The 24,230-nt window shown below is 49.1% G+C and overlaps 10 protein-coding genes and 1 non-coding gene across 11 annotated transcripts; 5 read left to right on the top strand and 6 right to left on the bottom strand.

Annotated features, from left to right (window-relative positions):
- Positions 1 to 462: 462 nt before the first annotated feature.
- On the bottom strand, positions 463 to 3,989 carry BJX67DRAFT_391634 (uncharacterized protein). The gene is made up of 10 exons (XM_071034820.1): positions 3,107 to 3,989; positions 2,827 to 3,021; positions 2,691 to 2,774; positions 2,545 to 2,657; positions 2,347 to 2,505; positions 1,926 to 2,284; positions 1,566 to 1,833; positions 1,289 to 1,496; positions 1,181 to 1,258; positions 463 to 1,067 (listed from the first exon to the last, which is right to left on the bottom strand). Exons 1-10 carry the CDS (start codon positions 3,263 to 3,265, stop codon positions 588 to 590), a joined length of 2,103 nt encoding a protein of 700 aa, XP_070880954.1. The 5' UTR covers positions 3,266 to 3,989; the 3' UTR covers positions 463 to 587.
- On the bottom strand, positions 3,801 to 6,644 carry BJX67DRAFT_375627 (purine and uridine phosphorylase; the record flags this gene model as incomplete). Its single annotated transcript, XM_071031721.1, has 4 exons — positions 3,801 to 3,872; positions 3,948 to 4,498; positions 4,601 to 5,248; positions 5,294 to 6,644. The coding sequence occupies 4 exons, from the start codon at positions 6,642 to 6,644 to the stop codon at positions 3,801 to 3,803; spliced, it is 2,622 nt and encodes an 873-aa protein (XP_070880953.1).
- A 342-nt stretch (positions 6,645 to 6,986) lies between these two features.
- On the bottom strand, positions 6,987 to 7,216 carry BJX67DRAFT_367366 (uncharacterized protein; the record flags this gene model as incomplete). Its single annotated transcript, XM_071030518.1, has 2 exons — positions 6,987 to 7,085; positions 7,118 to 7,216. 2 exons carry the CDS (start codon positions 7,214 to 7,216, stop codon positions 6,987 to 6,989), a joined length of 198 nt encoding a protein of 65 aa, XP_070880952.1.
- Positions 7,217 to 8,323: 1,107 nt separating this feature from the next.
- Positions 8,324 to 8,673, bottom strand: BJX67DRAFT_367359 (uncharacterized protein). The gene has a single exon (XM_071030517.1). It carries the CDS (start codon positions 8,558 to 8,560, stop codon positions 8,387 to 8,389), a length of 174 nt encoding a protein of 57 aa, XP_070880951.1. The 5' UTR covers positions 8,561 to 8,673; the 3' UTR covers positions 8,324 to 8,386.
- Positions 8,674 to 9,397: 724 nt separating this feature from the next.
- Positions 9,398 to 9,773, bottom strand: BJX67DRAFT_367357 (uncharacterized protein). Its single transcript, XM_071030516.1, has 2 exons — positions 9,597 to 9,773; positions 9,398 to 9,539 (listed from the first exon to the last, which is right to left on the bottom strand). Exons 1-2 carry the CDS (start codon positions 9,725 to 9,727, stop codon positions 9,482 to 9,484), a joined length of 189 nt encoding a protein of 62 aa, XP_070880950.1. The 5' UTR covers positions 9,728 to 9,773; the 3' UTR covers positions 9,398 to 9,481.
- A 5,225-nt stretch (positions 9,774 to 14,998) lies between these two features.
- BJX67DRAFT_367353 (Zn(II)2Cys6 transcription factor) lies at positions 14,999 to 17,212 on the bottom strand. Its single transcript, XM_071030515.1, has 4 exons — positions 16,624 to 17,212; positions 15,922 to 16,569; positions 15,593 to 15,870; positions 14,999 to 15,542 (listed from the first exon to the last, which is right to left on the bottom strand). The coding sequence occupies exons 1-4, from the start codon at positions 17,161 to 17,163 to the stop codon at positions 15,104 to 15,106; spliced, it is 1,905 nt and encodes a 634-aa protein (XP_070880949.1). The 5' UTR covers positions 17,164 to 17,212; the 3' UTR covers positions 14,999 to 15,103.
- Positions 17,213 to 18,370: 1,158 nt separating this feature from the next.
- BJX67DRAFT_316576 (uncharacterized protein) lies at positions 18,371 to 18,801 on the top strand. Its single transcript, XM_071027247.1, has 2 exons — positions 18,371 to 18,461; positions 18,537 to 18,801. The coding sequence occupies exons 1-2, from the start codon at positions 18,438 to 18,440 to the stop codon at positions 18,747 to 18,749; spliced, it is 237 nt and encodes a 78-aa protein (XP_070880948.1). The 5' UTR covers positions 18,371 to 18,437; the 3' UTR covers positions 18,750 to 18,801.
- A 1,456-nt stretch (positions 18,802 to 20,257) lies between these two features.
- On the top strand, positions 20,258 to 20,682 carry BJX67DRAFT_367350 (uncharacterized protein; the record flags this gene model as incomplete). The annotated part of the gene is made up of 1 exon (XM_071030514.1): positions 20,258 to 20,682. A coding segment is annotated over exon 1 (301 nt), but the record flags the coding sequence as incomplete, so codon positions are not given.
- Positions 20,683 to 20,780: 98 nt separating this feature from the next.
- Positions 20,781 to 21,436, top strand: BJX67DRAFT_375623 (C40 family peptidase; the record flags this gene model as incomplete). Its single annotated transcript, XM_071031720.1, has 3 exons — positions 20,781 to 21,091; positions 21,157 to 21,258; positions 21,322 to 21,436. The coding sequence occupies 3 exons, from the start codon at positions 20,781 to 20,783 to the stop codon at positions 21,434 to 21,436; spliced, it is 528 nt and encodes a 175-aa protein (XP_070880946.1).
- Positions 21,437 to 21,992: 556 nt separating this feature from the next.
- On the top strand, positions 21,993 to 22,098 carry BJX67DRAFT_t92. The gene has a single exon. It is a non-coding gene; the product is annotated as a tRNA-Met (tRNA).
- A 977-nt stretch (positions 22,099 to 23,075) lies between these two features.
- BJX67DRAFT_386072 (uncharacterized protein) lies at positions 23,076 to 24,137 on the top strand (the record flags this gene model as incomplete). The annotated part of the gene is made up of 3 exons (XM_071033990.1): positions 23,076 to 23,581; positions 23,631 to 23,666; positions 23,723 to 24,137. 3 exons carry the CDS (start codon positions 23,076 to 23,078, stop codon positions 24,135 to 24,137), a joined length of 957 nt encoding a protein of 318 aa, XP_070880945.1.
- Between the last annotated feature and the right edge of the window lie 93 nt (positions 24,138 to 24,230).

The following is a 24,230-nucleotide window of genomic DNA, read 5'->3' as shown; positions in this document are numbered from 1 at the left end:
CCTTAAGAACTAATCCCCGAACCAGGAGGTGGGCTTACTAATGATGGAGGGCACCAGTCAACTAATCGGAACGTAAGCACAACACCCACTCTTGTGACCAGCTTCCTGTCCAATCGTTTGGCGTATAGAAGCGCCGTGTTGGAAGTCCCGACCGTTCGAGGAACGGTGGTAAAGAAGTCGATTCCTGTTTGTTCCAGCCACAATCATCTCCACAAGCTTGCGCCGCATTCGTCAGTTTTGTTGGCGGCCTGAGGCTACCAATCGATCTAAGGAGTGTATCATTCAGTCAAATAAGGACTTGCTCCCGCCAGTTTTCAAAGAGGGAGGAACAATAAATGCTGGCAGATGTCTTGGCAAATTTCATTTTCCAGACTCGTGATTCTCCTGTGCCAATGGGCATTGACGGCGCAAGGCCGCCATATCCCAGTGACTTCAGTATCTTAAGTATCTTGCGATAGATACCTTTCAATATTTACGAGGCAAGTCCAAGGCATCTCACTTGCATCTGGAAAGTATATAAAACTAGCTATCTTCAGACACCAACAAATGTACACTTACAACAACACTAGCATCCTTCCACACTCTCATCAAGGTCGCAATCTCTTTGAGCGACGTAGCAGAGGCTTCGTAACTTTAGGTTTGTGGGACTCCAACAAGCGCGGGTCGATGTTCGCCGTCTCAGGGTTCACAGAGGAAGCGGGAGTGTCAGTACCCGACCGACCGTCAGACTCTACAGATTCCACTGCGCTGTCGACCGATGAAGTATCGCTGCAAGTAAGCCGAGGTTGTCTCGGGAGATGATGTAGCTTAATATTAATGTCATACGCATGCACAGTGACAGCATGCGCTAAAAATTCAGTGAGTTTAGTGAACTCAGGGATGCCATGGCACGATGGCCACGTGCAGCTAATTCCGTCATGTGCATGGGCGAGATGAGAATCAATGAGATGACGATGGACTGAATCTTGCCGCTTGTCGGAAAATTTGTGTGGAGGAGGATTAGACAATAAAAGCTGAGACTGACCGCAACAGATAATGCAAACATCCGTAGGACATTTTAATGATTCCTCTTTAGCAGGCAAGGGTTTTTTTCAGACTTCTCAGTTTCATCATCGTCATCGATATCCTAGTTGATTCAGTTGCCTTGCTGGTTTGGCTCGCGGAGCTGCGAGAGGGCAACCATTTCCTTGGTAACCTGAATTCGTCGCGCAAGTAGCTTATCCTCGTTAAAGTTCTCCGCTTCGAGCCCGTAGAAATTCTCCACGAGTCAGGCCCGCTCAGGAAATACGTAATTCGGGGTTGGGAGCTCCCAATCCTCATCCTCGGAGCTGTCGGCATCGGATTGGCCAAAATCAGACTGGCCAAGCAGTTGCTTAATCTGTCTATCGACTTCAAGCACAGGTGCAGTGTGGAAATATTCCTTTCGGGCTGTCTCTTGTGTGTTGTTTGCCAAGGTTTTCCTTAGCTGGGAGAGCTTCTTCTTGATTGCTTCGTGTCTTTGATAGAGGTGAGGAAATAGCTCCCGGGCTTTCCGTATAGTGCTGGCTAGGGATCATATCTCCTACATAAGCTCTCTCTTTTCTTGTCTAAGCGCAAGGACTTTAGGGTGCTGGCAAATGGTGTGTTTTTGTGCATTAGTAAGACCGGACGGAGCGAGAGGGTCCCTCTTCCTGAGCATGCTTCCCGCAGCTTGCAGGAGACCTTCCTGGGGGGGCCGGAGAAGAACCACATGCTGAAGATCGCGATTGATAAACTGTGATTGATAGTGCTTTTCGAAAACCGCGTCACCGGACTGGCCAAGAACCCTCTGCCGCTCCTGACTGGTAAAGTTCCCTGTGGTCAGCAGTTAGATATCGTAAGAGAAATGGTTTGTCGCCAGGAAGATGTATTCTCCCTCAGAACGAGTCTAGTTGCCGGGAACGTACGATTAACTTCATTTGCAGTCCACCGGCAGTAGTTATAATGGTTAATGTCGTCCCCGAACCTTGCACCCTGGCCCAGCTCTTTGAGAGCTTGTCGACTTGAATCATATGTCATTGGTAGAGACTTATGAAGTTCATAGCCATATAGCGTTCGCTCAAGACATCGAAGGAGAGGAGTATCGAGTTTCTCCGGCTTCCATCGGAGAGGAAGAGATGGGGAGCGCTTTGGAACTTGGAGCTGCCAGATTAGCTCTAGAGTCAATGCGGCATTGAGAAAAGCGCCATCGCGGAAAGCTAACGAGATGATTTGGTTGATAGGGCAGTATGCTAGTTGGTAATCACCATGCATGAAGAATTTTGTTCTATAAGGAGTGGAATAAAACAAGATTAGATATGTTTGAGTTCTAGTGTGAAGGCGCCTTACCCATCAGCGCCTTCTGGCCGACCTTTGAGGTTGCAAAACTCGATAATCTCACAAAGAACGTCGCGCTTATTATCTGGGTCTTTGAGAATAAAGAGCTTGATATCGCGGTAGCAGACTGATGCTGGAAGGTCATCTACTAATACATGTTTAGGGAGGTCGCTCTAGAAAGTCTTATTTCTTTTGCGTTTGCCAAGAGACGAGTCTGCTAGAGACGCGTTCTGCGGAAGGAGCATACCTGGCCGAGTTCCAGTAATGGCGGACCAGAGCTGGATCGTGGCAAATTGAATGATCATACTCCCGTAGCGGAAATGCTTCGAATATACCTAATGATGGTGGTAGGTGACATAGAAGACATCTACGTCCAGTGTATTCTTGTTCTTTGTTCGCCTGGATATCTTGCGCTCAGCAGGGAGAACATGTTCGAGGAACTATTGTCCTTTTTAGCCCTCTATCTACAGAGTCCAAGAAAACTTAGCATACCCGTCGCATCTGTTCGTGAAAATTACCATTCACACGGCGCCGGGCAAATAGACAGAAGTATTGACAAAGGCGTCGCCAGTATTCATTATACGACTGAAGGAGTTTCTTCCGCGAAGTCTTGTACATCCAATCAAAGAAGTTCATGTAGATAGCTTGATCCTCCAAGAGCAGGTACTTGACGTAGTCCTTGTTTAACTAGATGCAATACCTATTGTATGTTAGTTCTTTGCCATTGAATTGATATCCAGTAGTATACTTACTTCCACTAATATTGTTTGACAACAGCAAGACCTTCCAGGGTCTTGGGCTTGAAGTTTGGGGGGAGCCATCCAAGGCTGCGGAAATGTTCCAGTCTAGCTCGAGTCTCCTCGCAGAGAATTGGATCGGTCCAGAATTGGTGTTCACCAGGTTGAGCCGGGGGGACCGGAGGAGGCATCATGAAGGCAGCCAGATAGAAATATTATAGAGAGGGGTCTAGAAATGATCGGCTTCAGGATAGGATCGAGATTGTTAGGCAGAGGAGGTGGGAGGCAGGGAATGGGCCATGGAGGAACGAAGAAGTAGGGAAAATGTAGCATTTTATAGAGTGCTTGACCAGACTGGTCGGCTCTGGGACAGCTGGATCTCGCCGCGAGGGAGGCCATTTTTGACGTCGATTTCACCGTTCCTCATATTCTAGTTGTAATATGACAACAGTCAAATTACGCCCCGAACCACCATGACATCACCTGATCCGGACGGATGTACATCAACCAACTGGGTCTTAACAGAAACCCTGCGACAAGTACTTTTTGAAGTATAGTATAAGGCAATCAAAGTTAAATAAACTCATTAAAAGCCTTTGCCTATCAAATTGCCTAATCAATTTCTTGTAAGTCATGAGCCCCTAGCGCTGGTGAACCGCTCCGAGAAGCTGTAAGAAGGGGATGGCTTTCAAGAAACTGTTTTATTGGAGTTGCTGACTGTCCGTGACTCTAGTGCCAGGCAATGCGTTCTGCATCTTCATCATCAAGCCTAGTGATCACCACCGCCGGGGAACACCCTGCCTGGATTTCTTCAGGGAGTCGATCACTTTCTGCTTGAGCAGGAGCTTGGGCCTCTGTGTTGGCCAGTAAATTGACCCTTTCCTTCCAGTCGGTGAGAGAGCGGGAGGAGGATGTGGTATGGGGGTGAGAAGGTCCCAACCATTTGTTTCGAAGCTGAACACATTTTTCCATCAAAGTTATGGCTTGGTGAATTCTTTGTTGGGAATACCAAGTATAGGCCAAATTGTTCATGCTGTTTAGAGTGTTGGGATGCTCTGCCCCCAACACTGTCTTCCTTGCCTCCATTGCTTGCACCTCCAGCTTCTCAGCTTCACTCCATCGTCCCTGATTCCAGTAGGTGGATGCCAGGTTCGCCATGCTGGTTAGAGTGTCGGGATGTTCAGCCCCCAGTACTGTCTTGGATATCTCCATTACTTGCACGTCCAGCTTCTCAGCTTCACTCCATCGTCCCTGATTCCAGTAGGTGGATGCCAAATCGGCCATCCCAGTCAGTGTTGAGGGATCAAGATTACTCTTATCTTTTTGTTGCATGTTCAAAATATCCTCAAATAGCACAGCCGCTTCGTTGTATCTTCCATCCGTCTGGAGACACCTCCCAATATTCCGAATCAATTTTATGTAATTTTCTCGCACATTTCAGAAATCTCTTGCACTAACTAGCGCAAGGGCATGCGGTAGATAATCTCTCCAAATATTTCGGTTCGTGTGGTCATCATCCGGGAATGTACGGCAGAAGTGGTCGGCGGTTTCTTGTATGCGCCGGCTCAATTGCTGCTGTTTTCTTAGCCAGTTCCAAGTTGAGAGGTAGACCAGTCGATGGAGAGTTAGGGCACGGTCTTGAACTTGCTCACTAACAAACGAGAAACCCTTGAGAAGGCCAATTGCATCGATTTTTTTCTTTTTTGAGCCGGCTTCAGGAAGTAAAGACTGTGGAATATTCCGTGGATTGATACAGGCCATGAATGATAGATAATTAGCTGCCAGTGGATTCAGTTGCTGAATCTGCTTGAAGGAAATCAACCAGGTAGTAGCCACTGGATTCTGGATATCCTTATATCGCGTATCGTCTCCGAAGTCTTCACTAAGTAACTCGACTACATCAGACTCTTGTTCCTGCAAGAGTATGGAGTAGTCAGAGAGCTCAATATCATTGGAGTTGATATATGCTGCTGCCTGGGTTATTGCTAGCGGGAGAAATACTAGCTGTCCAAGAAGAGCAATAGCTGCATCTCTGTTCTCGAGCAGCTCTTTCCTGATTAGTGCCCTTTCTAACATCTTCATGCCAGCATCTATGTCTGGCTCGGAGACATCAATCACAAAAGGTGACGCCAGCTTCACCGCCAGCTTTCGATTGCGAGTAGTAAAGAGAATACAGCCTTGCTTACTCTAAGGCATGAAATCTGCTAGTGCAGTTGTAGTACTGCCTCCAACCCACATCTCTGTATCATCCGCGTTGTCAAACACGAGAAGCCACTTCCCAGTACCGCCTTGGCTAAGATAAGTTTTGACACGCTCTTTTGCCTTGGCTGGCTTCACTCCTTGTAATCCAACAGCCTGTGCGATATCCAGGTAGGCTTGTTCAACACTAGCATGGCTAGTACAAGGAATCCAGAATATCAACCAGTGAGAGTCTCCTCTGCGCATGCGATAGGCCAATTCAAGTGCAATTTGAGTTTTCCCAACCCCACCAAGTCCACAAATGGCAATCTTGGCCGGTCCATTGGTTTGCTCAATCAATTCTTTAATCCGAGAAATTTCTTCTTCTCGACCTACAAATCCCAAATTCTTCTGAAAGGGGACCATCCAATAGCAATTTCCGTTGGCCTTTAGGTTTTGGTCGGCACCCCCCTCCTGTAACGGAACCAGTGTGAGCAGAGTCTTAGTATAGGCAGCGGCTGCAAACGCTGCATACCTTTGCCACTCTTTGTGCTTATGGGAGTCGCAATAGTCACAGATGCCTCGTATAACAAGTGACGGGATCTCATCCATCAGTCCAGCAGCCTCCATCTCGAAACAGAGAATATCGAGGTCTCGAGCGATTGAATCACGAGTTCTGGCATCTTTCATCACCTGATCTCCAGAAGCAATCAAGCCATAATAAATGTATGGCTCCTCAGTTGTCCGCTTAGGACGGTCCACGAGTTGGCCCTTATCACATGCCAAGCAGCCGGGTCCATCACTCTTGTGATTGTATGTTGATCGAAATAGCTGGTCCTTTGATGGTCGGGGAAACTGATTTTGTACATCTTCCTCCCGCAGGATATCAGACATGATCTTGCCGAGTAAGTTTTGCCCCAATATACAGTCACTCTCCATCTGAGCAATCGCCTTTAGCAATATTTGGGGAGGTTTGTTAAGCGATCCAGTCTGATGAAAATGTCTGTCATGAAGTGTTTTGCCGTAGTCATATTGAATAACACCACTTAGGGTGTCAGTTGGCTTACTGACCACAATATCACCCAGTCGTATATCGAAATTCTCCCGTGGAACCCCCCCTCCGATGCCGACCATTAATCCAAATCGAACGCGTCGATAAGTAGATTTCAGGTGGGACACTGCAGTGGCAGTGGATATTGTCCCATAGACACCGGTAGGGAGACAAACCACTACCACATAATGACCACTTGCACTTCCAAGAGTATAGACATTGTGGTCAGATTCAGGTTGAGAAAGTGCAGGATGGACTTCATCGAGGATTGCTTTTGCGGCGGCTAATTCGAGTGGCAAGGCACAGATCCACGCGACTGTGTAGGAATCATGCGTCAGTGCCATTTTTCCCTATGAGTCACAAAATAACAGCGAATCTTATGAGCTAGACAGAGAAAGAACCCGAACCATGGTTCTGAATCTAAGATGCAAGGCATCAGATGCGAGACACGAGGGGTCGTCAAATTCAGGAAATGGAGGTGCAACAAGAAATCGAGGGGTAGGCCAACTCACAGTCACAAGGCTGTCACAACTGCAGACCAATCATTGGCTCAATGATAAATATCGCAGAGAAAGAAAACGAATTAAGTCGTCTCAAATCAGCACTCCATAGAAGTTCAAACTAGGAAACGCGTCCCAAAGCAAGCCGCCGACTTGTAAACAGCATCTTGATATTTTGAAGTTGATTTAGGGGTGCCAAATCACTCCAGTCTGTTGAGATTGTTGGTTCCAGCAAGTGCGCTGCGGCTTTCGGCTTGGCACCCCATCGGGTTGAACGAGGCCTCGCTCCCAAATTGGGGCCTGAGGCATGAATTAACTAAATAGGTTAGATTATTGTGTTTGATATGTTTGCATGTATACCTAAGCTGTGAAGGGGTGTTCTCAACGCGCCATGACTCACGATGTTCTTCAGTCATCTACCAAAATGGTGCGGTATCTGAAGCCCTGGCAGCGTGCAAGGATCATTCATATGATAAATAGCAGGAAACCCACTCCATCCCAGATAGCAAAGAGTGCGAGATGTAATGGACGATCTGTGTCAACCATCCAGAAGAACCTACGATTGTTTGGCACTGCTGGAACTCCTCCAGTCCACGTCAGCTGTCTGTCAACTGTCACCCCATATATGACCGAAGTCCTCTGTGATCACCTCAGTAAGCAGCCCGGGCTCTATCTTGAAGAGATGGTTGCCTTTGCGAGACCAATTTGGTGCTCTAGTCTTAAAATACAGTGTTTAATGTTCCCTTGCCCGTAAGGGATGGACAAAGAAGTAGATGCAATGGAAAGCATAGGAACAGAACCCTTGTTTGCAAGCTTTCTACCAGCACAAGCTCTCTAAATTTCACTCCTACCAGCTGGTCTTTGTCGATGAGTCTGGATGTGATAAACGGGTAGGGTATAGGCGCACGGGCTGGGCCCTGCTTGGGTTCACACCAGTCCAAGTATCTAAATTTTACCGAGGCTAGCGCTACCATATATTGCTAGAATATGCCCAAGATGGTATTATACTGTCTTGTATTTATAGCAATTCAACCAATACCACTCTTTTTGAAGATTTCCTGGAACAGCTTCTTCGACATTATGGGAGATTCCTAGCGCCGAAATCTGTACTGGTTATGGATAATGCTTCCTTCCACCGCTCGCAGCGAGTCGAACAGCTGTGCTCCAACGCAGGCGTTAAACTATTGTACTTGCCACCCTACTTACCGGATTTCAACCCTATTGAGGAATACTTTGCCGAACTGAAGGCTTATATTAAGAAAGTTTGGCCAGTATTCGAATGGAACCCTGAGCAGGGCTTTCGTGCCTTCCTTTGGGAATGCGTTTATGATGTTGGTGACAGACAAGAGAGTGCTGAAGGCCATTTTAGACATGCGGGCATAGAGTTAGAGGAGATATAGGTCAACAGTGAAAGAGCGTATTTGTTTTGCATGGCTCAGTGGTGTTCTTGGTTATATTTTTATATACAGTGTATATTGATGCATTGACTTTGTCTACTAAAGTAATAAAAACATTCAAAGGCAAGAACGCTTCAGCAACATTGTCTATAGTATCTAATTAGAGTGTAAAAAGTCGGTAGAGATCCTTTATTCAAGAACATCGTTAGAAAATGCCCCAGCAATTTCACTTGGCCTTTCGTTTCCTTGCAGGGCAAACCACTTGGGGATATCATGTATGAAACGGAGTGCTGTTCCCTTTTTAATTCCTTGCTTGGTGAAGAAACCAGGATCCGGAGCACCAATGATCAGTTCGAGGTCCATGAGGTTTTCTAGCGTGACTTGACATGCTCTCCAGATATCAGCTTTGTATGCCTCTTCTGTGGCCCGTGATTCTAGCTACCTGCAATAGTCCCTCATAGCTCCCAGCCCAGGGAGTACTAGATGATTGATAGTGGAGGGAAGATTGGGTGGTAGTGCGATTACCGTGGACTCGCGTGTGCCTGGTTGTGGTAGCAAAACATTTATATTGGTTGGATGATATGGCATTTCCACATTCTGAGCTGTTTTGGAGCTAGCTCTTCCTTGGCTCTGTAAAATCAAGTTATTCTGGATGTCATCCGGAACGTCGTTGTGGCCCTCTAATTTGCCACCATCCTCAACATAATCACTAATCTTGTTAGGAATCGACCGGTGAGTTTGTAATGCCTCTTGTCACGGGGGTTCACCCAACACCAGTCGGACTTCAGGGGACATGAGCTGACTCTATATCGCATCTGCGGGTTGGAAAACAAATGAATATGTATTTTGATTGGGAAACTGATGGCGCATGGCACTGTAATCCAAAATTCTTCCTTATAACAATTATCTTTTCTTCGGGTCTTGTCTTGCGCGTGCGTTTGTTGCTACTGCACGCCGGGTCATGGTTTTTCCCGGAACCATGGTGATTGTGTATGCACCGTACGTGCGTGTACATTGTTCGTGCGTATGGTCTAGGATTGCGTGTGGTTTCTCATGGTTTCTCCAGGAGTTGTACACTTTTCGAGTGTACCCCTTTACATGGCATATAGCCCTCTTGTGTATGCCCCTGGATGGTCTCCTGGTGTCTTCCCAGATGTGGGTGCGCACAGGCCACGGATACGCACTGGCTGTGCGTACGCTGCTGGGTTCTGCCTTGCGTTTCCGCCTTCTTTGCTGATGACGTGGAGGGGTTCATTACAATAATGTACTCTTTTGCTTTGGTACTCACGCGCCGACGGTGTTGATGGGGCGACGGTGTTGATGGGGATGTTCTTCTGTCCGAGTAACACCCCCTACACTCTTCAGTACGTCCAGGCGAATCTAACCGTAACCCTAACAGCCCATCCAAACATGATAGTCAAGGGGAAAAACATAGAACCAACGTACCGGTTGAATCTTATACTGAAAATCCCTCAACGACTCCCTCTGCGCCCGCGCAAGTGCCCGCACATTGTCTGAGAATTCGGACATCGATAGCCAATGGATCTGCTGTGCCGCAGCCTAGCGCCGAGACAGCCACGGATTAATGATGGGCCGACTGGTCAAACCAGGCGATATGATGCTATCCGTGCCTTCCCAGCGCCCCCACCGCCTTCGTCGGATGGGTGCGCCACATAATCCTTTCGGTCACATAATCCTTTCGATATTTTTAAAAAATGAAGCTATTCGCAACAACCACGCCTAATTATCTATAAAAAAGTCGTCGCCTGCCTCTATAGCGCGTCTCTCATTCTCTAGAGCCTGCTGAATTCTTTCCTCCGGGCGTTGTGGGCAAGGGGTTCCATATAACTTTATGTGTTGCTTATCCAACTTCTTCTTCTCCCTTGCAAGATCTTTGACTTTTCGGTCTGCAATAGACCGAATTGCATCGCGAGACTTTATAATTCCAGTATCTCCAAGGGTCTTAACCTGTCGCTTTGTAGATTCCCGATATTGCGGTGCCTGCGCGGTCCGAATTCGAGAAATTGTATCGATCTGCATTTGAAGCTGTTCAATGATTACCCGCTGGTGGTCAAAGATCCTTTCGATATTCCGCTTGCCACGCTCATTAAGGTCCTCAAGGTCCCGTATAAGCTTTGCCTGGTTCCTTTCTAATGCCTTAATAGTCGTTGGCGGAGTATTCTCAATATCGGATGACAATAAGGCTGGTGGTGAAGGCGTACACAACCCCTCGGGGGTTTCAATATCTGGCACGATCATTTGGTTGGTAAGGGAATTGATAATATGGTTCCCATATGGAGGCCAGATCCCACGCTCGCGAAAGGCATCTCGAATAATCCGCTGCGAAAAGGCCTTTTGTCGAATAGGAGTAATAATCTGCAAGAATTCAGCCTTCCCAAGCGGCCGACCCCCCCAGGATGATGCCTCGTTATTATAAAGCCTGAATTGCTGCTTATAATTAAGAAATGGCTTCCCATCAAGTGGTTGGCAGAGGTGAGTTGTATGAGGTAGGAAGCCAAAAGGAATAATAGCGTTTGCCTCGCATTTTTGTATGAATTCAAGCGTGAGATGCGCGCCGTGGCCGTCGAATATTAGATATCGATTCTCGCCTTGCCTTGTACGAATCTTGGTGGTATTAATGAATTCCAATAGCCAGGCAAGCGCCAATTCATCAGATATCCAACCGTTAGGCGATATAGCAGTTATTGTATCGGGTGGAAGGGTTTCAGCGCCTTGATACCACGCCTCCATATGGTTCTTACCTTTGAAGATAAAGAACGGGTCCATTAGCCAGCCATCTGCAGCAATACATTCAACTGCAGTAATATTTTCACCTTTTTCTGACTCTGGCAGGTCAGGACATGAAAATTTAGAGCTTCCAAAGACATTGCGAGCGCGCCCTTGGCCAGGTCAAAAACCGCATTCATCGAAGTTGTATACAAGACGGGGAGGCACGCCTTTAAGCAATATTTTTAGCTGGTCATACCAGTTGGCAAGCAATCCAGCATCCTCTGCCTGTATCCGCTTTGACTCCTTTAGCTTCTGCTTTATTGGTACGCCTGGTATACGCTTCATGAAGCGATAAGGCCACATCTTGCTAACCCGTCGATCTGGATGCCCCGCGCGAGCAAGTGCCTGATTTGCCCACGCCTCTATGAGCGAGGCAGTTGGCGGGAGGTTCCAATTCCGCATTTGTATGATCCAATTAGCCAAAGCCTTCTCTTGATATAGCTGTAGGGCTGAATTCTTCGTGGTGGTGGGTATAATTGGTGATCGTGCCTTTTTCACGCGGATTCAGAGCGCATCATAAGACACCCCCAATTCACGCGCAATTGCTGCCGTATTCGCTTTTTTTTTTTAGCAAGGACCGTGGCGACGGCTTCAGCCATTCGAGATTCATCAAAATTAGGGGATTTAGGCATGTTGTGTGGTTGTAATAATGAAATCTAATAAGGTCTTAAGAAATCGAAAGGATTATGTGGCGCACCCATCCGACGAAGGCGGTGGGGGCGCTGGGAAGGCACGGATAAGGCTAATTGGGACTACGGTCATATCGTGGAGGATGATATAGCAAAGCGGGCGCTTTAATATAGCATACAGGGTGATTTGACAGGATATGACAACGGTGAATATATAAGGACTGTCTTTACCTGTACTTAGGGAATTCTGTTTACTGTCTGTTATCACCAGATTGACAATACACATATTGTTTACCGATCATATTCGGTTATCTGCCTCTTTCTATACTTCGTCTGACCTTAACGATCTATATTCTCTTCATCCCCTTCAAGAATACCCTTAGGTTCTATCCTACGGAAGGATCGGCGGACCCTAATCTAACACACATTCGCCCGCACAGTCTTGATATCCTCAATCCCCTGCGCCGCACACGCCGCGACCGGGGTCTCGATCCGGGCGCGCGAAGAGCCTGAACGACGCGGGCGACCATTTGTCACGGGTTTAGTTGTCTATCGAGGCAGGGTAGGTCTTGGCACGCTGATGAAGCCCGGCGAGGTTCCCGTAATCATGATGTCAATGATTAAGAACAAGGGGTAAGGGGTAGTCTCGGTATTTTCCTTAATAATCGAGTATCTATTCCTCACCTTGCCAATTTCCCATCGACCCTTAACACCATTTGTCGAACTTCTCGGAGTACCGGCGCACTACGGTATCCCCATTTGCGCGGGTGTCGTCAATAACATCCTTTACGATGGCTAGGACGTCGACTAGTGGTGTAGAGGGGGAGCATTGTGGGGAATGGGCTTTTTAAGGTAGCGACGGGGCATCTTTTCTCTTTCTCTCTCTCTCTCTCTCTTGTCAGTATTGGTGAAATATGTAAGGGTCTGGTAGCTAGTCGCTAGCTAACAGTGCCTGTGAAACATAAAGGGTTTGTTAAAGAACCATGAAAGCAAATTGTACAAGGCATGTTGTTATACCTTGTGGGCTTGGCAGGGCTCAGGCCCTGGCAGCTTGATAAGAGTTGCTTATTGTACGAGGTCATAGGCCGAGTCGCTATATAGGCCATAACAGTTTTCTTATCGGAATACTTTAAAAAGCAAGAGGATCTTCTCTAAACGTGTATACAAACAAGACAACATGCAGCAACGCTTGCAGCAACGCTTGCACGATGGTAATCAGGAATATATTACTACAATTGCTTGTATTTGCGCGTATAGGAGCTCGCTTTCACCAGGCCTTCTCTACCAAGCAGTTTCGGGCAATATACGGGATACATGGCTTCAGGATTTTGATCATATGGCCCAGAATTGCTTCTTTGCCTCCTCTCCAAGCGGTTGGACCAACGATCAGCTTGGATACGCGTGGTTGACGAATATTTTGACCAGGAAACTAAGGATAAGGCATGGAGGCGTTGGAGGCTTCTAATTCTTGATAGCCACGGTTCCTACCTTACACCACTTTTCTTGGACTTCTATTTCTACAACAAGATCCTTATCATGACCTATCCTCCGCATTCAACGCATTCGTTGCAGCCGCTCGATGTTGGGATCTTCAGCCTGCTTGTCAGATTTAGGTCCGCCGATCCTTCCGAAGGTAGGAACCTAAGGGTATTCTGGATATAAGAGAGAAGATATACGTCGTAGGGTCAACGAAGTATAGAAAAGCACAGATACTGATCGGTAAACAATATGGTATTGTCAAATCAGTTCATAACAGACAGTAGACAAAACTTCTAAGTACAGGTAAAGACAGTCCTTATATATTCCTCCCTGTCATAGCCGTCATATTTCTCAGCTATGCTAGCTATGCTCGTCATCATACTCATCATAGTCTGTAGCTCGGATGGCTATGATCGTATTTCTTGGCATCATATCGATACTGTCGTATTGATATGATCGGTTCGGCGCATCATTGATCCGTGGCTGCCTCGGCGCTAGGCTGCGGCACAGCAGATCTATTGGCTGTCGATGTCCGAGTTCTCTGACACTGCCCCTCCCTTGCCAAGAGCAACCAACTCGAACATTTTCTGCATGTATCTCAGGGTCTAAGCGCTATCAGAAAACGGGACCTTTTAGACTCTTTTGGCCAGGCTGGTGGAAGGCCCTGACAAGCAAAAATATCCTATCTTCATGGAGTACTGTTGGAAAATCGCCATTCAATCCTGAAATCGTTTCAGCCCGTTTTAGCAGAGAACCAGACTCCAGGCCCTCAACAGGTGGATCCTCACGTTCAGTTCTACAGGCAAATAACTAGAAAAAGATTTTAGGACTTCTCACGCAGGTAGTGACTGATATCTATGACAAAAAGGCAGAAAAACTGTGTATAACAATGCATCATCTCTCTACGCAGAATATTCTTCTAAAATTATGCTGTAAGGGTCTCGAGGTAGTCCTACAGAATAAGAAGAAGAAGAAGTGCTAGCAGGGAAAGGCTTTGCAATTTAATCCTGAAGCTTTGAAAGGTGGCGGTGCAGTCTTTTATTCTCCTCGAAAGATTCAGCAAGCGCGTGACCTTCAGCATGAAAAGGATGAAGCTATTCAACTCGCTAAGGCTTCAAAGAAGGAATAAAAGGTCCGCCAGCAGCAACAGAAGGAAGAGAAGCAGCGCTTGCTTGAAGAACGCAAGCGGATTCGGGCCTCTAATCGACAATTACGACTCCTTGAGGCAGAGCGAAAAAAGCAAGAAAAAGCAGATGCCCGCCTCGCGAAGCTGACGGCGAGGCAGCTTTAAAATGACTTTAAATAGTTAAGAAGACACCAAAGAAGCCTTCTAAAGCTTTATTTCTGTAGAATTCGCAGTCTCCAGGTCCTGTAGCAACTGAAGAGGTCGAGGAGGTCCCCTATACTACAAATTGTCGAGGAAGGCAGATCTGCCTCCCGCGGTGCTTCTGGAGCGATTAAAGTATTCCTATAATTCCTATACGGCCAGTGTTTTAAAACACCAGAAGATATTTAGATAATGTTTAATATTATGTGGTTGAATTGCTTCATGTTGGCCGTCGCTCGTGGGCGTGAAATCGGGCGGCAGGTCGGACCTGTCGTCAGGTGATCACCCACGGTATGCCTCGACCTCGGGGTCATTCGGGACAGGAACGTTCCGCAGGTATGCGGATGGGACGAGGACTCCTCGGAACCGCTCCGAATGAACGGATGTGTTGCGCGCTCGTTCTCGGCACAGCCGCAGTCCGGTGTTGGTATCTTGATCTTCGTTCTCGTTGGTGCTGGGATAGTCGTTGGAGTTGAGACTGAGACTGGGTGGCCGGGGTTATGAGGAGTTTCGCTAGTCTTCTGATATTTGAATTGAGAGATTGACAGGATACGTTGAAGGGAATTAAGATCTGGTTGGCAGATCAAAGGCTTCGTTTCTATTTCATTATCTTCGTTAAGAACCGGGGCGTGGTGTAGCTGCCGCCAGCCTAATGTGTCGGTCACCAGAGCATCCACAGCCCTAGGCAGCTCTACGGAGTTCGGCAGACTGCAAAACCTCCCGATACATATCTACCATCCGCCGTCGGACGGTTCGAGCCAACGGCCAAATCTTCCCGAGTACCTTCAGCCCACCCATGCTCAGTTGTATTCGAGCCCTAAGAGACTCCTCCTTCACCGAACCCGGGACAACAAGCAACGCAGCTGTGTGCACGATGATACACATGGCCAGTGCGCAGATGAAAAATGGAGATCTGCGCCTGATTGCGCTGGGGAGGGCTGCGAGGCCGGACAATAAGTCCGCAGAGCGGAGCAGCTTATGTGAATGCAGGTCGAGGTTGTGTGGTGGGATAACCTCAGACCTCATCGTGAGTCTTAGGCGAGTGCAGGAAGTGGGGGGTTCGGTGTTGAAGGAGGCGAAGTGCATACTGGAGCGAGGGTGGTGGAGGTAGATTCGTGCTCTATATTCCGAGTTAGATAATTTATCCCTGTCCAAGCCGGTTGGTCCTACATGTATAGAGTCATTTGAGCCTGGAAGATCATCTCGTCGTGGCATGAGCTGTCGTAGCCGTCATCGCCATGAATGGGGGGAAGTGCCATCAATGATGAGGCTAGATTCGCATCGATTATTTCAACGCGAGCTTCCAGATCGCTCTCCAGTGAGCGGTTTAGCTCAAGCACAGCTCCTAGATTTCGCACAGCGTCTATCCGGCATGAGAATGTAGAGGCCTTCTGCCCTAACGTCCAGTTATTGCGGAGGTCTTTGAGAGTTTGTCCCGTCTGTATCACCTGCATGTTGTCAGTTCTTCCCTTAGCGCTCCCATCATTGATGAGTCCTACACTATCAGAGCTGTACATCTTTTCCGCACAAGGCAGTTCCACGTTGGCTGGCTGGCGATATAGTCGGAATGGGCTCTGCTCGCGCATCGCAGCTGATAGGCCATCCACGATATAAAGCTCCCAGTACGTCCGATGCCAGCTCTCCTCCAAAACTGAATGGCCGTACGAATGCTCCCTGGCATAACGTGAATGATTCAGCCCAAGTTCTAAGGCTAGATTGATGGCCGTCTGTAACAGTCGATGAGCACTCTGTTCATGGCAGTGGGAATGGTCGATGATGGCTAGCAAGAGTAATGCCTGGACCTTAAACCCGTCTCTGAGCGTTGGATCGGAGAGAAAGCTGGATGCTGGCTCACGGAATGTTTGCTTAAGTAGTGGATCCGAGTAGTAGTGAGCGCCGATATAACGCATGACTGATATGAGGTATGAAGGGATGAGATGGCTTATTGGTGAATTGAGGGCCTTTCTTGGGATCATCACAGGATGTGAAGGATGAAAGTTCTGGTAGTAGAGTTGGACCATTGGGTCATGAGCTACGTCTGGTGAGACGAGCTCCGACTCTCTAATCGAGACGAGAGAGTCCCCGGGGAGAAGGGGGAATCCCTGACTCGTCTGTACGTCCAGTGATTGTAACAAGTCTTGTGTTGCCTACGCAAGTTAGCTCCGCAATTCTCTCCATATACCTATACCGAGAAGCCATACAAGCGCATCTAAGTCAGGATCATTCAACCAGTCGGAAAATACATCGGCAGGAACTGAAGAAATGTCCTCTTCTTGCAACTGAGACGAGGCCCGTCTCGAGTGCTTTGGCCGTCCTCTCCTCGAACGAACGTATTGACACTCGGTGCTGGTTATTTGGCAACGGGTGCAGACAGGTATGAGAGCATCGCACTTGAGATGGCGCCGACGGCAAGGGACACATGCTACCGGAGAAGGTCTCGCAGGCGACTCATCATTCCCTTGCATTGTCTGTTGCTTCATCTGTTTGACTTGAGGATGAGTTGCGCGGAACCTTCTGCTCAATTGACGCTGTCGAACAATCACTGCGATCGAGGCTCTTTTGCGGACGGTGACAAGAAGTTCACTCTCCTCCCGGGGTCCTTCATCCTTCAGGATCCTCGCCACAAATTTCGGTCCCTCTGTTCGACAAAATCTCCCGTGCTCTCGTTTCCGAGAACCCCGATTCGCCGACCAATGCGTCATGCTCATCCGCACATCACTGCATCTCGCATCCTCAATCATGGGAGGATTGCAGGATTGCCAGCGAATCAAAGGCCCAAGGACGCCCCAGAGAAAAGAGCCAAATCGGAATTCCCAATTGTTTCATTCTGAAATCTCCGTACTAGTATTCGCTGGTTAACACCTCGCCCCCGGAGTCTGCCAATGAGAGAGCACCGCACTTTCATTATTCCTTGTCTTCTTGGATCATGATGTCAACGCGAAAGAATCCTCAAAGACGCTCGGGAAAGGTCGTTCAGGTCACCGACAGAGGACGCTCGGACTAAATCTGGTCCCCGCGAGGTGGAGAAATCACGCCCGGCGAAGACTTCCGCCCCGCCAGTTGACCAACCCCGCGAATGCATCTGAGAGATCACGACAAGATGAGATAATCTTTCTGAGCTCGTGTCTTTTGCTTCGGGAGCAGTGTAACGACACACCTGAACCCCAAGACAAAATGAGATAAGCGATGCTGTGGCTACGGCTAGCCTGTCGGTAATTGGTACCGCCTGCGCACTTGAAGGAACACCATTTGCAAGGGACAAATCGCTGCATCCCGCTTTCCCGCCTGGTTTCAGTCTAGGGCTGAGAGGCTGCATGAAGATCATGGATGATCCCGACGTGGTCCCCGACACCAGCCCGGCTTGGCGAGACAGGTTGGGTTCTGGGGGCATGATCTCGCTTCTGAAGCTGGTTCCTGATCGGCCGAGGAGAGATGGCAGCAATTGCATCATGTCGTGCAACGTTGCCCCGTCAAGATCGGATAAGGCAACTACATAACTTTTTTCAATTTCTCGGATAGTCCATCGCTCACCCCGGATCGTAGATACTGGAGGTCTGAGTGGCTGCTACAAGCTCGTCGCCTGCTCCAAGTCATTCAACCAAAGCTGGACGCCCACCACTTGGTTCAAAAGTAGGATCCATTTCGTGCGACGCCCGTCCCGCGAAGTCAGTGCTTTGCATGCAGTCGCTGAGCCCAGCAGCACCGAGAATCCGTCGTCGGGTCTCTCTTATCCCCCATCGAAAGAAGATCTAATTATGTAAACTAGTACCTGTGGTTTGAACTGCATATACTGACCTGAGGCTGGAATATTTAGCTACAATGGTCTTCTTCGTCCTGGTGTCCTGAAGTTGGCAAGATCTATCCATGGCGCACTAGCCCCAGAGCCTGTCTTCCATGGCGAAATGCCTAATTCAAAATCGCCCCTTCTGGTCGATACGATACCTGCCAGGAATCTCTTGCATGGAAGCTCTCGGCAGCAAAGCTAAGTTGAGCCGAGAGAGGAGACTAGACACATATGTTTTGCCACGCATCTAGCCAAGTATTCTCCCCTTTCCCTCCCTTTCTCGTTAGTTTTAGTAGCAGAACAAAAAGGAATATTGATACTCCTCTTCAGATACTTTGCTCGGTATTGGATTACAGCAAATCTGTCAATCTCCTACACATGGCGGAGATTCCCTGGGCGAACCTGAAACATGGACTTGGGCTGATAACGCGAGGCGACTGGGCTCACGGCCTCCAATCCACCGGACCATACATTAAACACGCCAACAACAAAGACTGGCAGCGGCTCTTGCTTCAACCAAATCCCATCGCGAACGACAAGTAGGGCTTCGAAGAGGGGAGGCCCCCGACGGCTATCAATCGCTGCGTCAAATGTCTCGAGATCTTCATACGCGTAATTGAGGAGGAAGAGACAATGATGACAGAAATTAGCTGGAGAGAACTCCACTAATTGGGTCAAATGGTCCAGAGACCCAGGCGCTGCCGTATGTGGCTCCATATGCTCTCACCTCAGCGTTTCGATAAGAATACAAGAATCTTAGGAGTCAACAACTTATATTGAAGTAGCTTCTTGCATGCGCAGCCGACGCTCATATAAGGCTCACCGTGGACTCGCTTCGGATCGCCAACGACCCCGAAGGCTGTGGAGAATTGGCTGGACATATAGACGCGGACTATATCCTAAGCGTCACAAGTAACTCTGTTGTAGAGGCAAGCCGGCACGTTATGCGCGCGGGCAGCAGGCGGCGATACAGGGCTGCATCATGCAGCTTACTACGGCAGAGAGCGGATATTAGAGCAGCTTCTGAGTGCTGGGGTAGACGAGAATGCGAGGGATGCAAGGGATCGCAAGCCGCTATATCTCACGATCTCTGAGAACCAGGTCCCGATCATACGCGCGTTGCTCCGGATTGAGGATGTAGATACCAAGGCCAGCGATGTATTTCGGGTAACCCCGAATTATCTGGCAGCAAGCAACGGATATCGCGAGGCGTTTGAGGTACTCTCCCGGTATGGCGAGGTTGCGAATCGCTCACTGGAGGGCCGCCTTCGCCAGAGGGGCCATGAGTAGGGGTTCACATGTAACCGCAGGACATGAAATATCCAATTGCTCGCAATAGTTTTGGATCCCCGTGTGTTGTCCCTTTTTGTTACTTTTCCTTTTCTATCGACCGCATCGAGCTCTTTGTTCGCAAGACAATCCTAAGATGGGTGGATAGTTGCGTCCGCCTCAGGTGATTTGCCTGGTTACCTTGACATGGTTGTAGCCACCCTGTCTCCTTCATATAATGGCCGTCTCAAGACTGACCGCGGCTCACTTCCTAGAACCACCAAACCCAGAGCCTCTCATTGAACGACAAGAGAATGAGATACTTATTTGTCCAGGAGGAAAAGGCAACAACTCTTTTCATCTTCGAATGTCTATGGAAAAGAGAGCCCGAGGGCTGCATTCTCCCTCCCACAACTCGCGTGGTGATTTGTCGGTCTGCTCCCGACAATAAATCACTTGAAGGTGAACGGCAAATCCTCCATGGGACAGAGAGTTGCAACCGTCACAGTGCCGTGGAGGGGCGACAATCCATCACAACAAAAAAAAGCAAATTGCTGCAACTCAATGAGATAGCTCGTATTCAGAGGATCCTTTCCAAGGCGCGCGCCGAACAGCTCGTTGAGGGTGGACACGGGCCGCGCCACAGACGGAGAGGGAGAGAGCCACATGCTGGGGGATGGGAGGCTCAAGCCCATCGTCAAGTCGATCGGCTCCCCTTGATTGAGCTCTAAAAATAGAGGCCCAAACAACCAAGACGAGCTCATCGACATCTTGTTGGACATTGCAACATCAGACTGGCGTGATCGTCCTCATCACCATCGATTTTTACTGTGTTCGGTTCTGATAGACATGCAGTTTATCTTGGCCTCGTGTTGTCCCTTTTCTTTCCACCAACTTGCATTCCTCGTGTCAGGAGAATCTGTTTGTGGTGTTCTGATCTCCACCACCAAACTGGAGCCGGAACATTCGGAACCCTCAACTCCCATCCCTGATGATCTGGTTCTATATTTGTTGTTTGACGATCAGCCTTTCCATCCCCCATCCCCAGACACGAGAAGCCAGGGACTGCACTGCAGTCGTTCATCAAATACGATGGAGCCGAACGAAGGTTACAGCGACCTTGCCCATCTCGTGAATGACGTCTCAATAAGATAATGATCAACGTACTTGGCCTTGCCCGAGCTTCAACAGAACGAATATAAAGGTGCCACCTTCACCCACAAACTCGACTTGAGATTAGGTTCTTCAAGCTCGCAATCGATAACAAAACCCGCGTTTTCCTTGCCCCACCGTTCCACAATCGCCATGAAGTACTTTGCAACTCTTTCCCTCCTCGCCTCCGCCGCCAGCGCCATCCCACAGGCGGAGCCCTCGGTGGGCCAGGCCATCCTTGATGTCGCGATGACTGCTGCGGGAACTCCTTACGCCTGGGGCGGCGGCACCTGCGACGGACCCAGCGACGACCAGCCGCCCTACGACTACGGCGATATTGGATACGACTGCTCCGGCCTCGTCAGCTGGGCTGTTTGCCAGGTCACCGGCCGTGACCTCTTCACAGAGGGACTCCGTGTCACCTCTTCCATGTACTGCGCCGACGAGGCGACCCTTGGCTACAAGTAGGTGTTTGGCAATGAAGGACCTCACGCCGTATCTTTGATTAACACCTCTCCCTTTCTCTTAGGAAATACCCCTTCGAAGAACGCCTTCCGGGAGATGCCGTCTTCTTTGGCGGCGCCTGTGACTGCGGCACGAGCGGCAGTATTCACCATGTCGGGCTGATGATGTATGGACCCAGCTACTCACTCCACCAGTCCGTCGAGATCGAGGACGCTGACCAGTACTCCAGGGATTCCGGTGATCGTATGTGGAATGCTCCCAACGACGACGTCAACGCAGTGCAGGAGAACAGCATCTCTGGCTTCGGCGAGACCGCATGCCCCTATGTCATTCGCTTTACTTAGATGTGCTGAGGATTTAGATGGGGAGGGCTTGAAGACCGTCTTTTACAATGCGAGTGCCAGCATAGAATTTCTTGTTTGAACAAATCAGGTGCCACTTCTCTCCCATGAGGCGGTTCTCTTTCGAATCAACGTAAAAGGCCGTGCTTTCGCATTCCTTTGTTTAATCTGATAATCGAAAAAATGCCCTCTTCTTGTTGCGATCTTGTCACCCCCAAGACACCAGACGAGCCTCGGGGCTTGGGAAAGTGAAAAGTACAGGCTCCGATCACAGTGCACTTGATCAGCCACAGGTCCTGTTCCCAAGCTGGGAGCGCCTGTCTCGTCGAATTTGGGAGTGCGCGCGCCCAGAATACGACGGCATGATCGCACCATGCTTTCACCTGAAGTGAGCCGGGATCTTGTGCACAAAATCAGGCTTCGCGAATTAAGTCGGTTGTGTTGAATATCTCGAAATACATAGTTAACGCCGGCCGGTTCGGCGCTGGCTCTGCTGTGGGAGTTTGGAAATTCTCATATTTAGCTCATGTATTCATTAGAGGAATTAAAATTTCACGAAGTTTCCATAGTCTAGTGGTTAGGACGGCGGTCTCATATGATATATGACAATTCCCATCGAAAGGAATTGCAATCCGCAAGCACGAGTTCGATTCTCGTTGGAAGCACTTAGTAAATTTTTTTTTCGCCTGGTCCCACATCGTATCTCACCATGCTGAGCCAGTTATTATTTCTAACCAGAAGGCCCAGCATTATTATTGTTTATCTCGCCTTGTCGGCTGAATACAGGGTTCCTTTGTGATGAGCCGATGTATCTTTTACTCCGACTCAGTTTCGTCCGAGAATGGTGCCTCAGGACTCATAACTTTCGAGACCGCTCAACACACTCCAGCGTGAAGGAACAGCGGTAGTGGGGCGGAATCCACTTTTCAAAGACCGACAAAGATGAAATTCGAGTTCCGGTCCATGTGTGGGCGAGAACAAAATCTTGGCATTTGACGACCTCGGGAGGGCGAACCCCGATCAGCAGAGTATCGCGCCACCCGGACTTTCATTCATCATTGCACGCTTGGGGATACGACAAATACGACACCTGCGGCCCTACCAAATCTTCAGGAATCCATACATGCTGGCAGCATTTTATCCCCGGCCCGCCTGTCGCCTTGCCTTTGATCACCTGTGGCTGTCTAATCCCGGTAGCCGCTGTTCCCGCAATCTGGCTCAACGTCGGCCGAGTCGTCGACTTGGTAACCTTGTGCATGTGATCCCCATTGGCACCCTGAATGCCCTCTCGTCGCAGCCATACGAAGTCCCGGAGGGGGTGCCTTCAATGTAAGAAGAGGCATGTTAAGGTTGGTACACCGCTAATTGGAAGCGTTACCAGCACGTTGCTATGAATCCTGGTCCCCCATTATATCCGTCCCATTGAGAAACTATCTTTCCTAAGTGCTTTCAATTCACGCTTTGCTTACAATGCTACGTCCAGTGCGATGAAGATGTCCCCCGCTGCAGGCTATGTAAGAAACGCGGCCTAGAATGCCACTACCCCCCTCCGAAAGAGGGCGATGGGGGCTTCCCTATCCCACCACAGGGCTCCAGCGACACGCCCCCAGTCCCAGATGGCTGGCCTGTCCAGACAAGAATGATGGAAATGAAGCTCTTCCACCACTACGTAATAGACGCCTCTTTTACTCTTCGGCAAGACGTCCTCGAAGCCGGCCACTTCCAGGTCGCAATTCCCCGGCTCGCGTCCTCGAATCCGTTTCTGCTGGATATCATCCTCGCGTTCTCGGCGCTGCACTTGGCATTCCTCGAACAGGGCGATAGCAAGTGGCTCGAGATCGCCCTGAAGTATCAGAATCGAGCCTGTTCTGCGTTTAGCAGAGTGTTGGCTGACCTTTCGCCGGAGAGCCTGGGACCGGCGTTTATCTGCTCGATTTTTATCATGCTGTGTGCATTTGCGTATCCATGTGTCTCGCGGAATCGGGATACGTTTGATCCGCTGTCGCAGGTTCTGGAGATTAATCGGTTGCTTGTGGGCTGTGCGTTTTTGTTCCAGCAGCTTGACGATGTTGAGCAGCCCGAGGAGATTAAGGCGTGGTTGGTCTATAAGCGGCCGGAGATCTTTGTGAAGAAGGGGCAGGTTGAAGAGTGAGTCTCCCTTATTTAATTGTCTCCAGGGGTTCTAATGCGCTTCCAGGACACAGGATAGCGCGGCACTCGAGAAGTTACAGCGGTATGTCTGCTCGACATGGGGATAGTTATCCATTGCCGGCGACTAACACATCGTAGGGACCTCCTAGAATCGCTTGATAAGGTGAGGAGTACGATTGACTCCGCAGAAGGGCCACACCAGGCGACGTATCAAAGCACATGGGAGACGCTTCACGAGATGGTCAAAGAGTGGCCGCTGGGAAAAGCTCAAGGCGGAATCCTCGCGTTTCCTATCCACATCAGTGAGGAATTCATGGCGCGGTTAAAGGATGGAGACTGGATGGCTCGGATCATATTCTTGCATTATGGCGTTGGGATGCATCTTCTTTCAAATAAGTGGTATGTTGGGGTTTGGGGGCGTCGCTTGGTTGCGACGGTGCTTCCGCCGCGAGAAGAGATCCCTCCTGTTTGGGAGGAAACGGTCAAGTGGGCGAGACGGGCGGTGGCGCCTGATGGGCCGTATGAGGGTGACAAACAGGAGCAAAAAAAGTGACAAGAAACCGAGACAGGTTCACACTGGCGGCGGTTTCAGAACGGTGGAGAATCGGATCTGGGGTTGGCCAAGGAAGAACGGGGGAAGCATGAA

This window comes from Aspergillus lucknowensis, assembly GCF_044049455.1.
Source record: "Aspergillus lucknowensis strain CBS 449.75 chromosome Unknown BJX67scaffold_76, whole genome shotgun sequence".
NCBI classification, from domain to species: domain Eukaryota; kingdom Fungi; phylum Ascomycota; class Eurotiomycetes; order Eurotiales; family Aspergillaceae; genus Aspergillus; species Aspergillus lucknowensis.
Note: the sequence above shows the minus strand (reverse complement) of the source record. Positions and strands in the feature narration are given on the sequence as shown.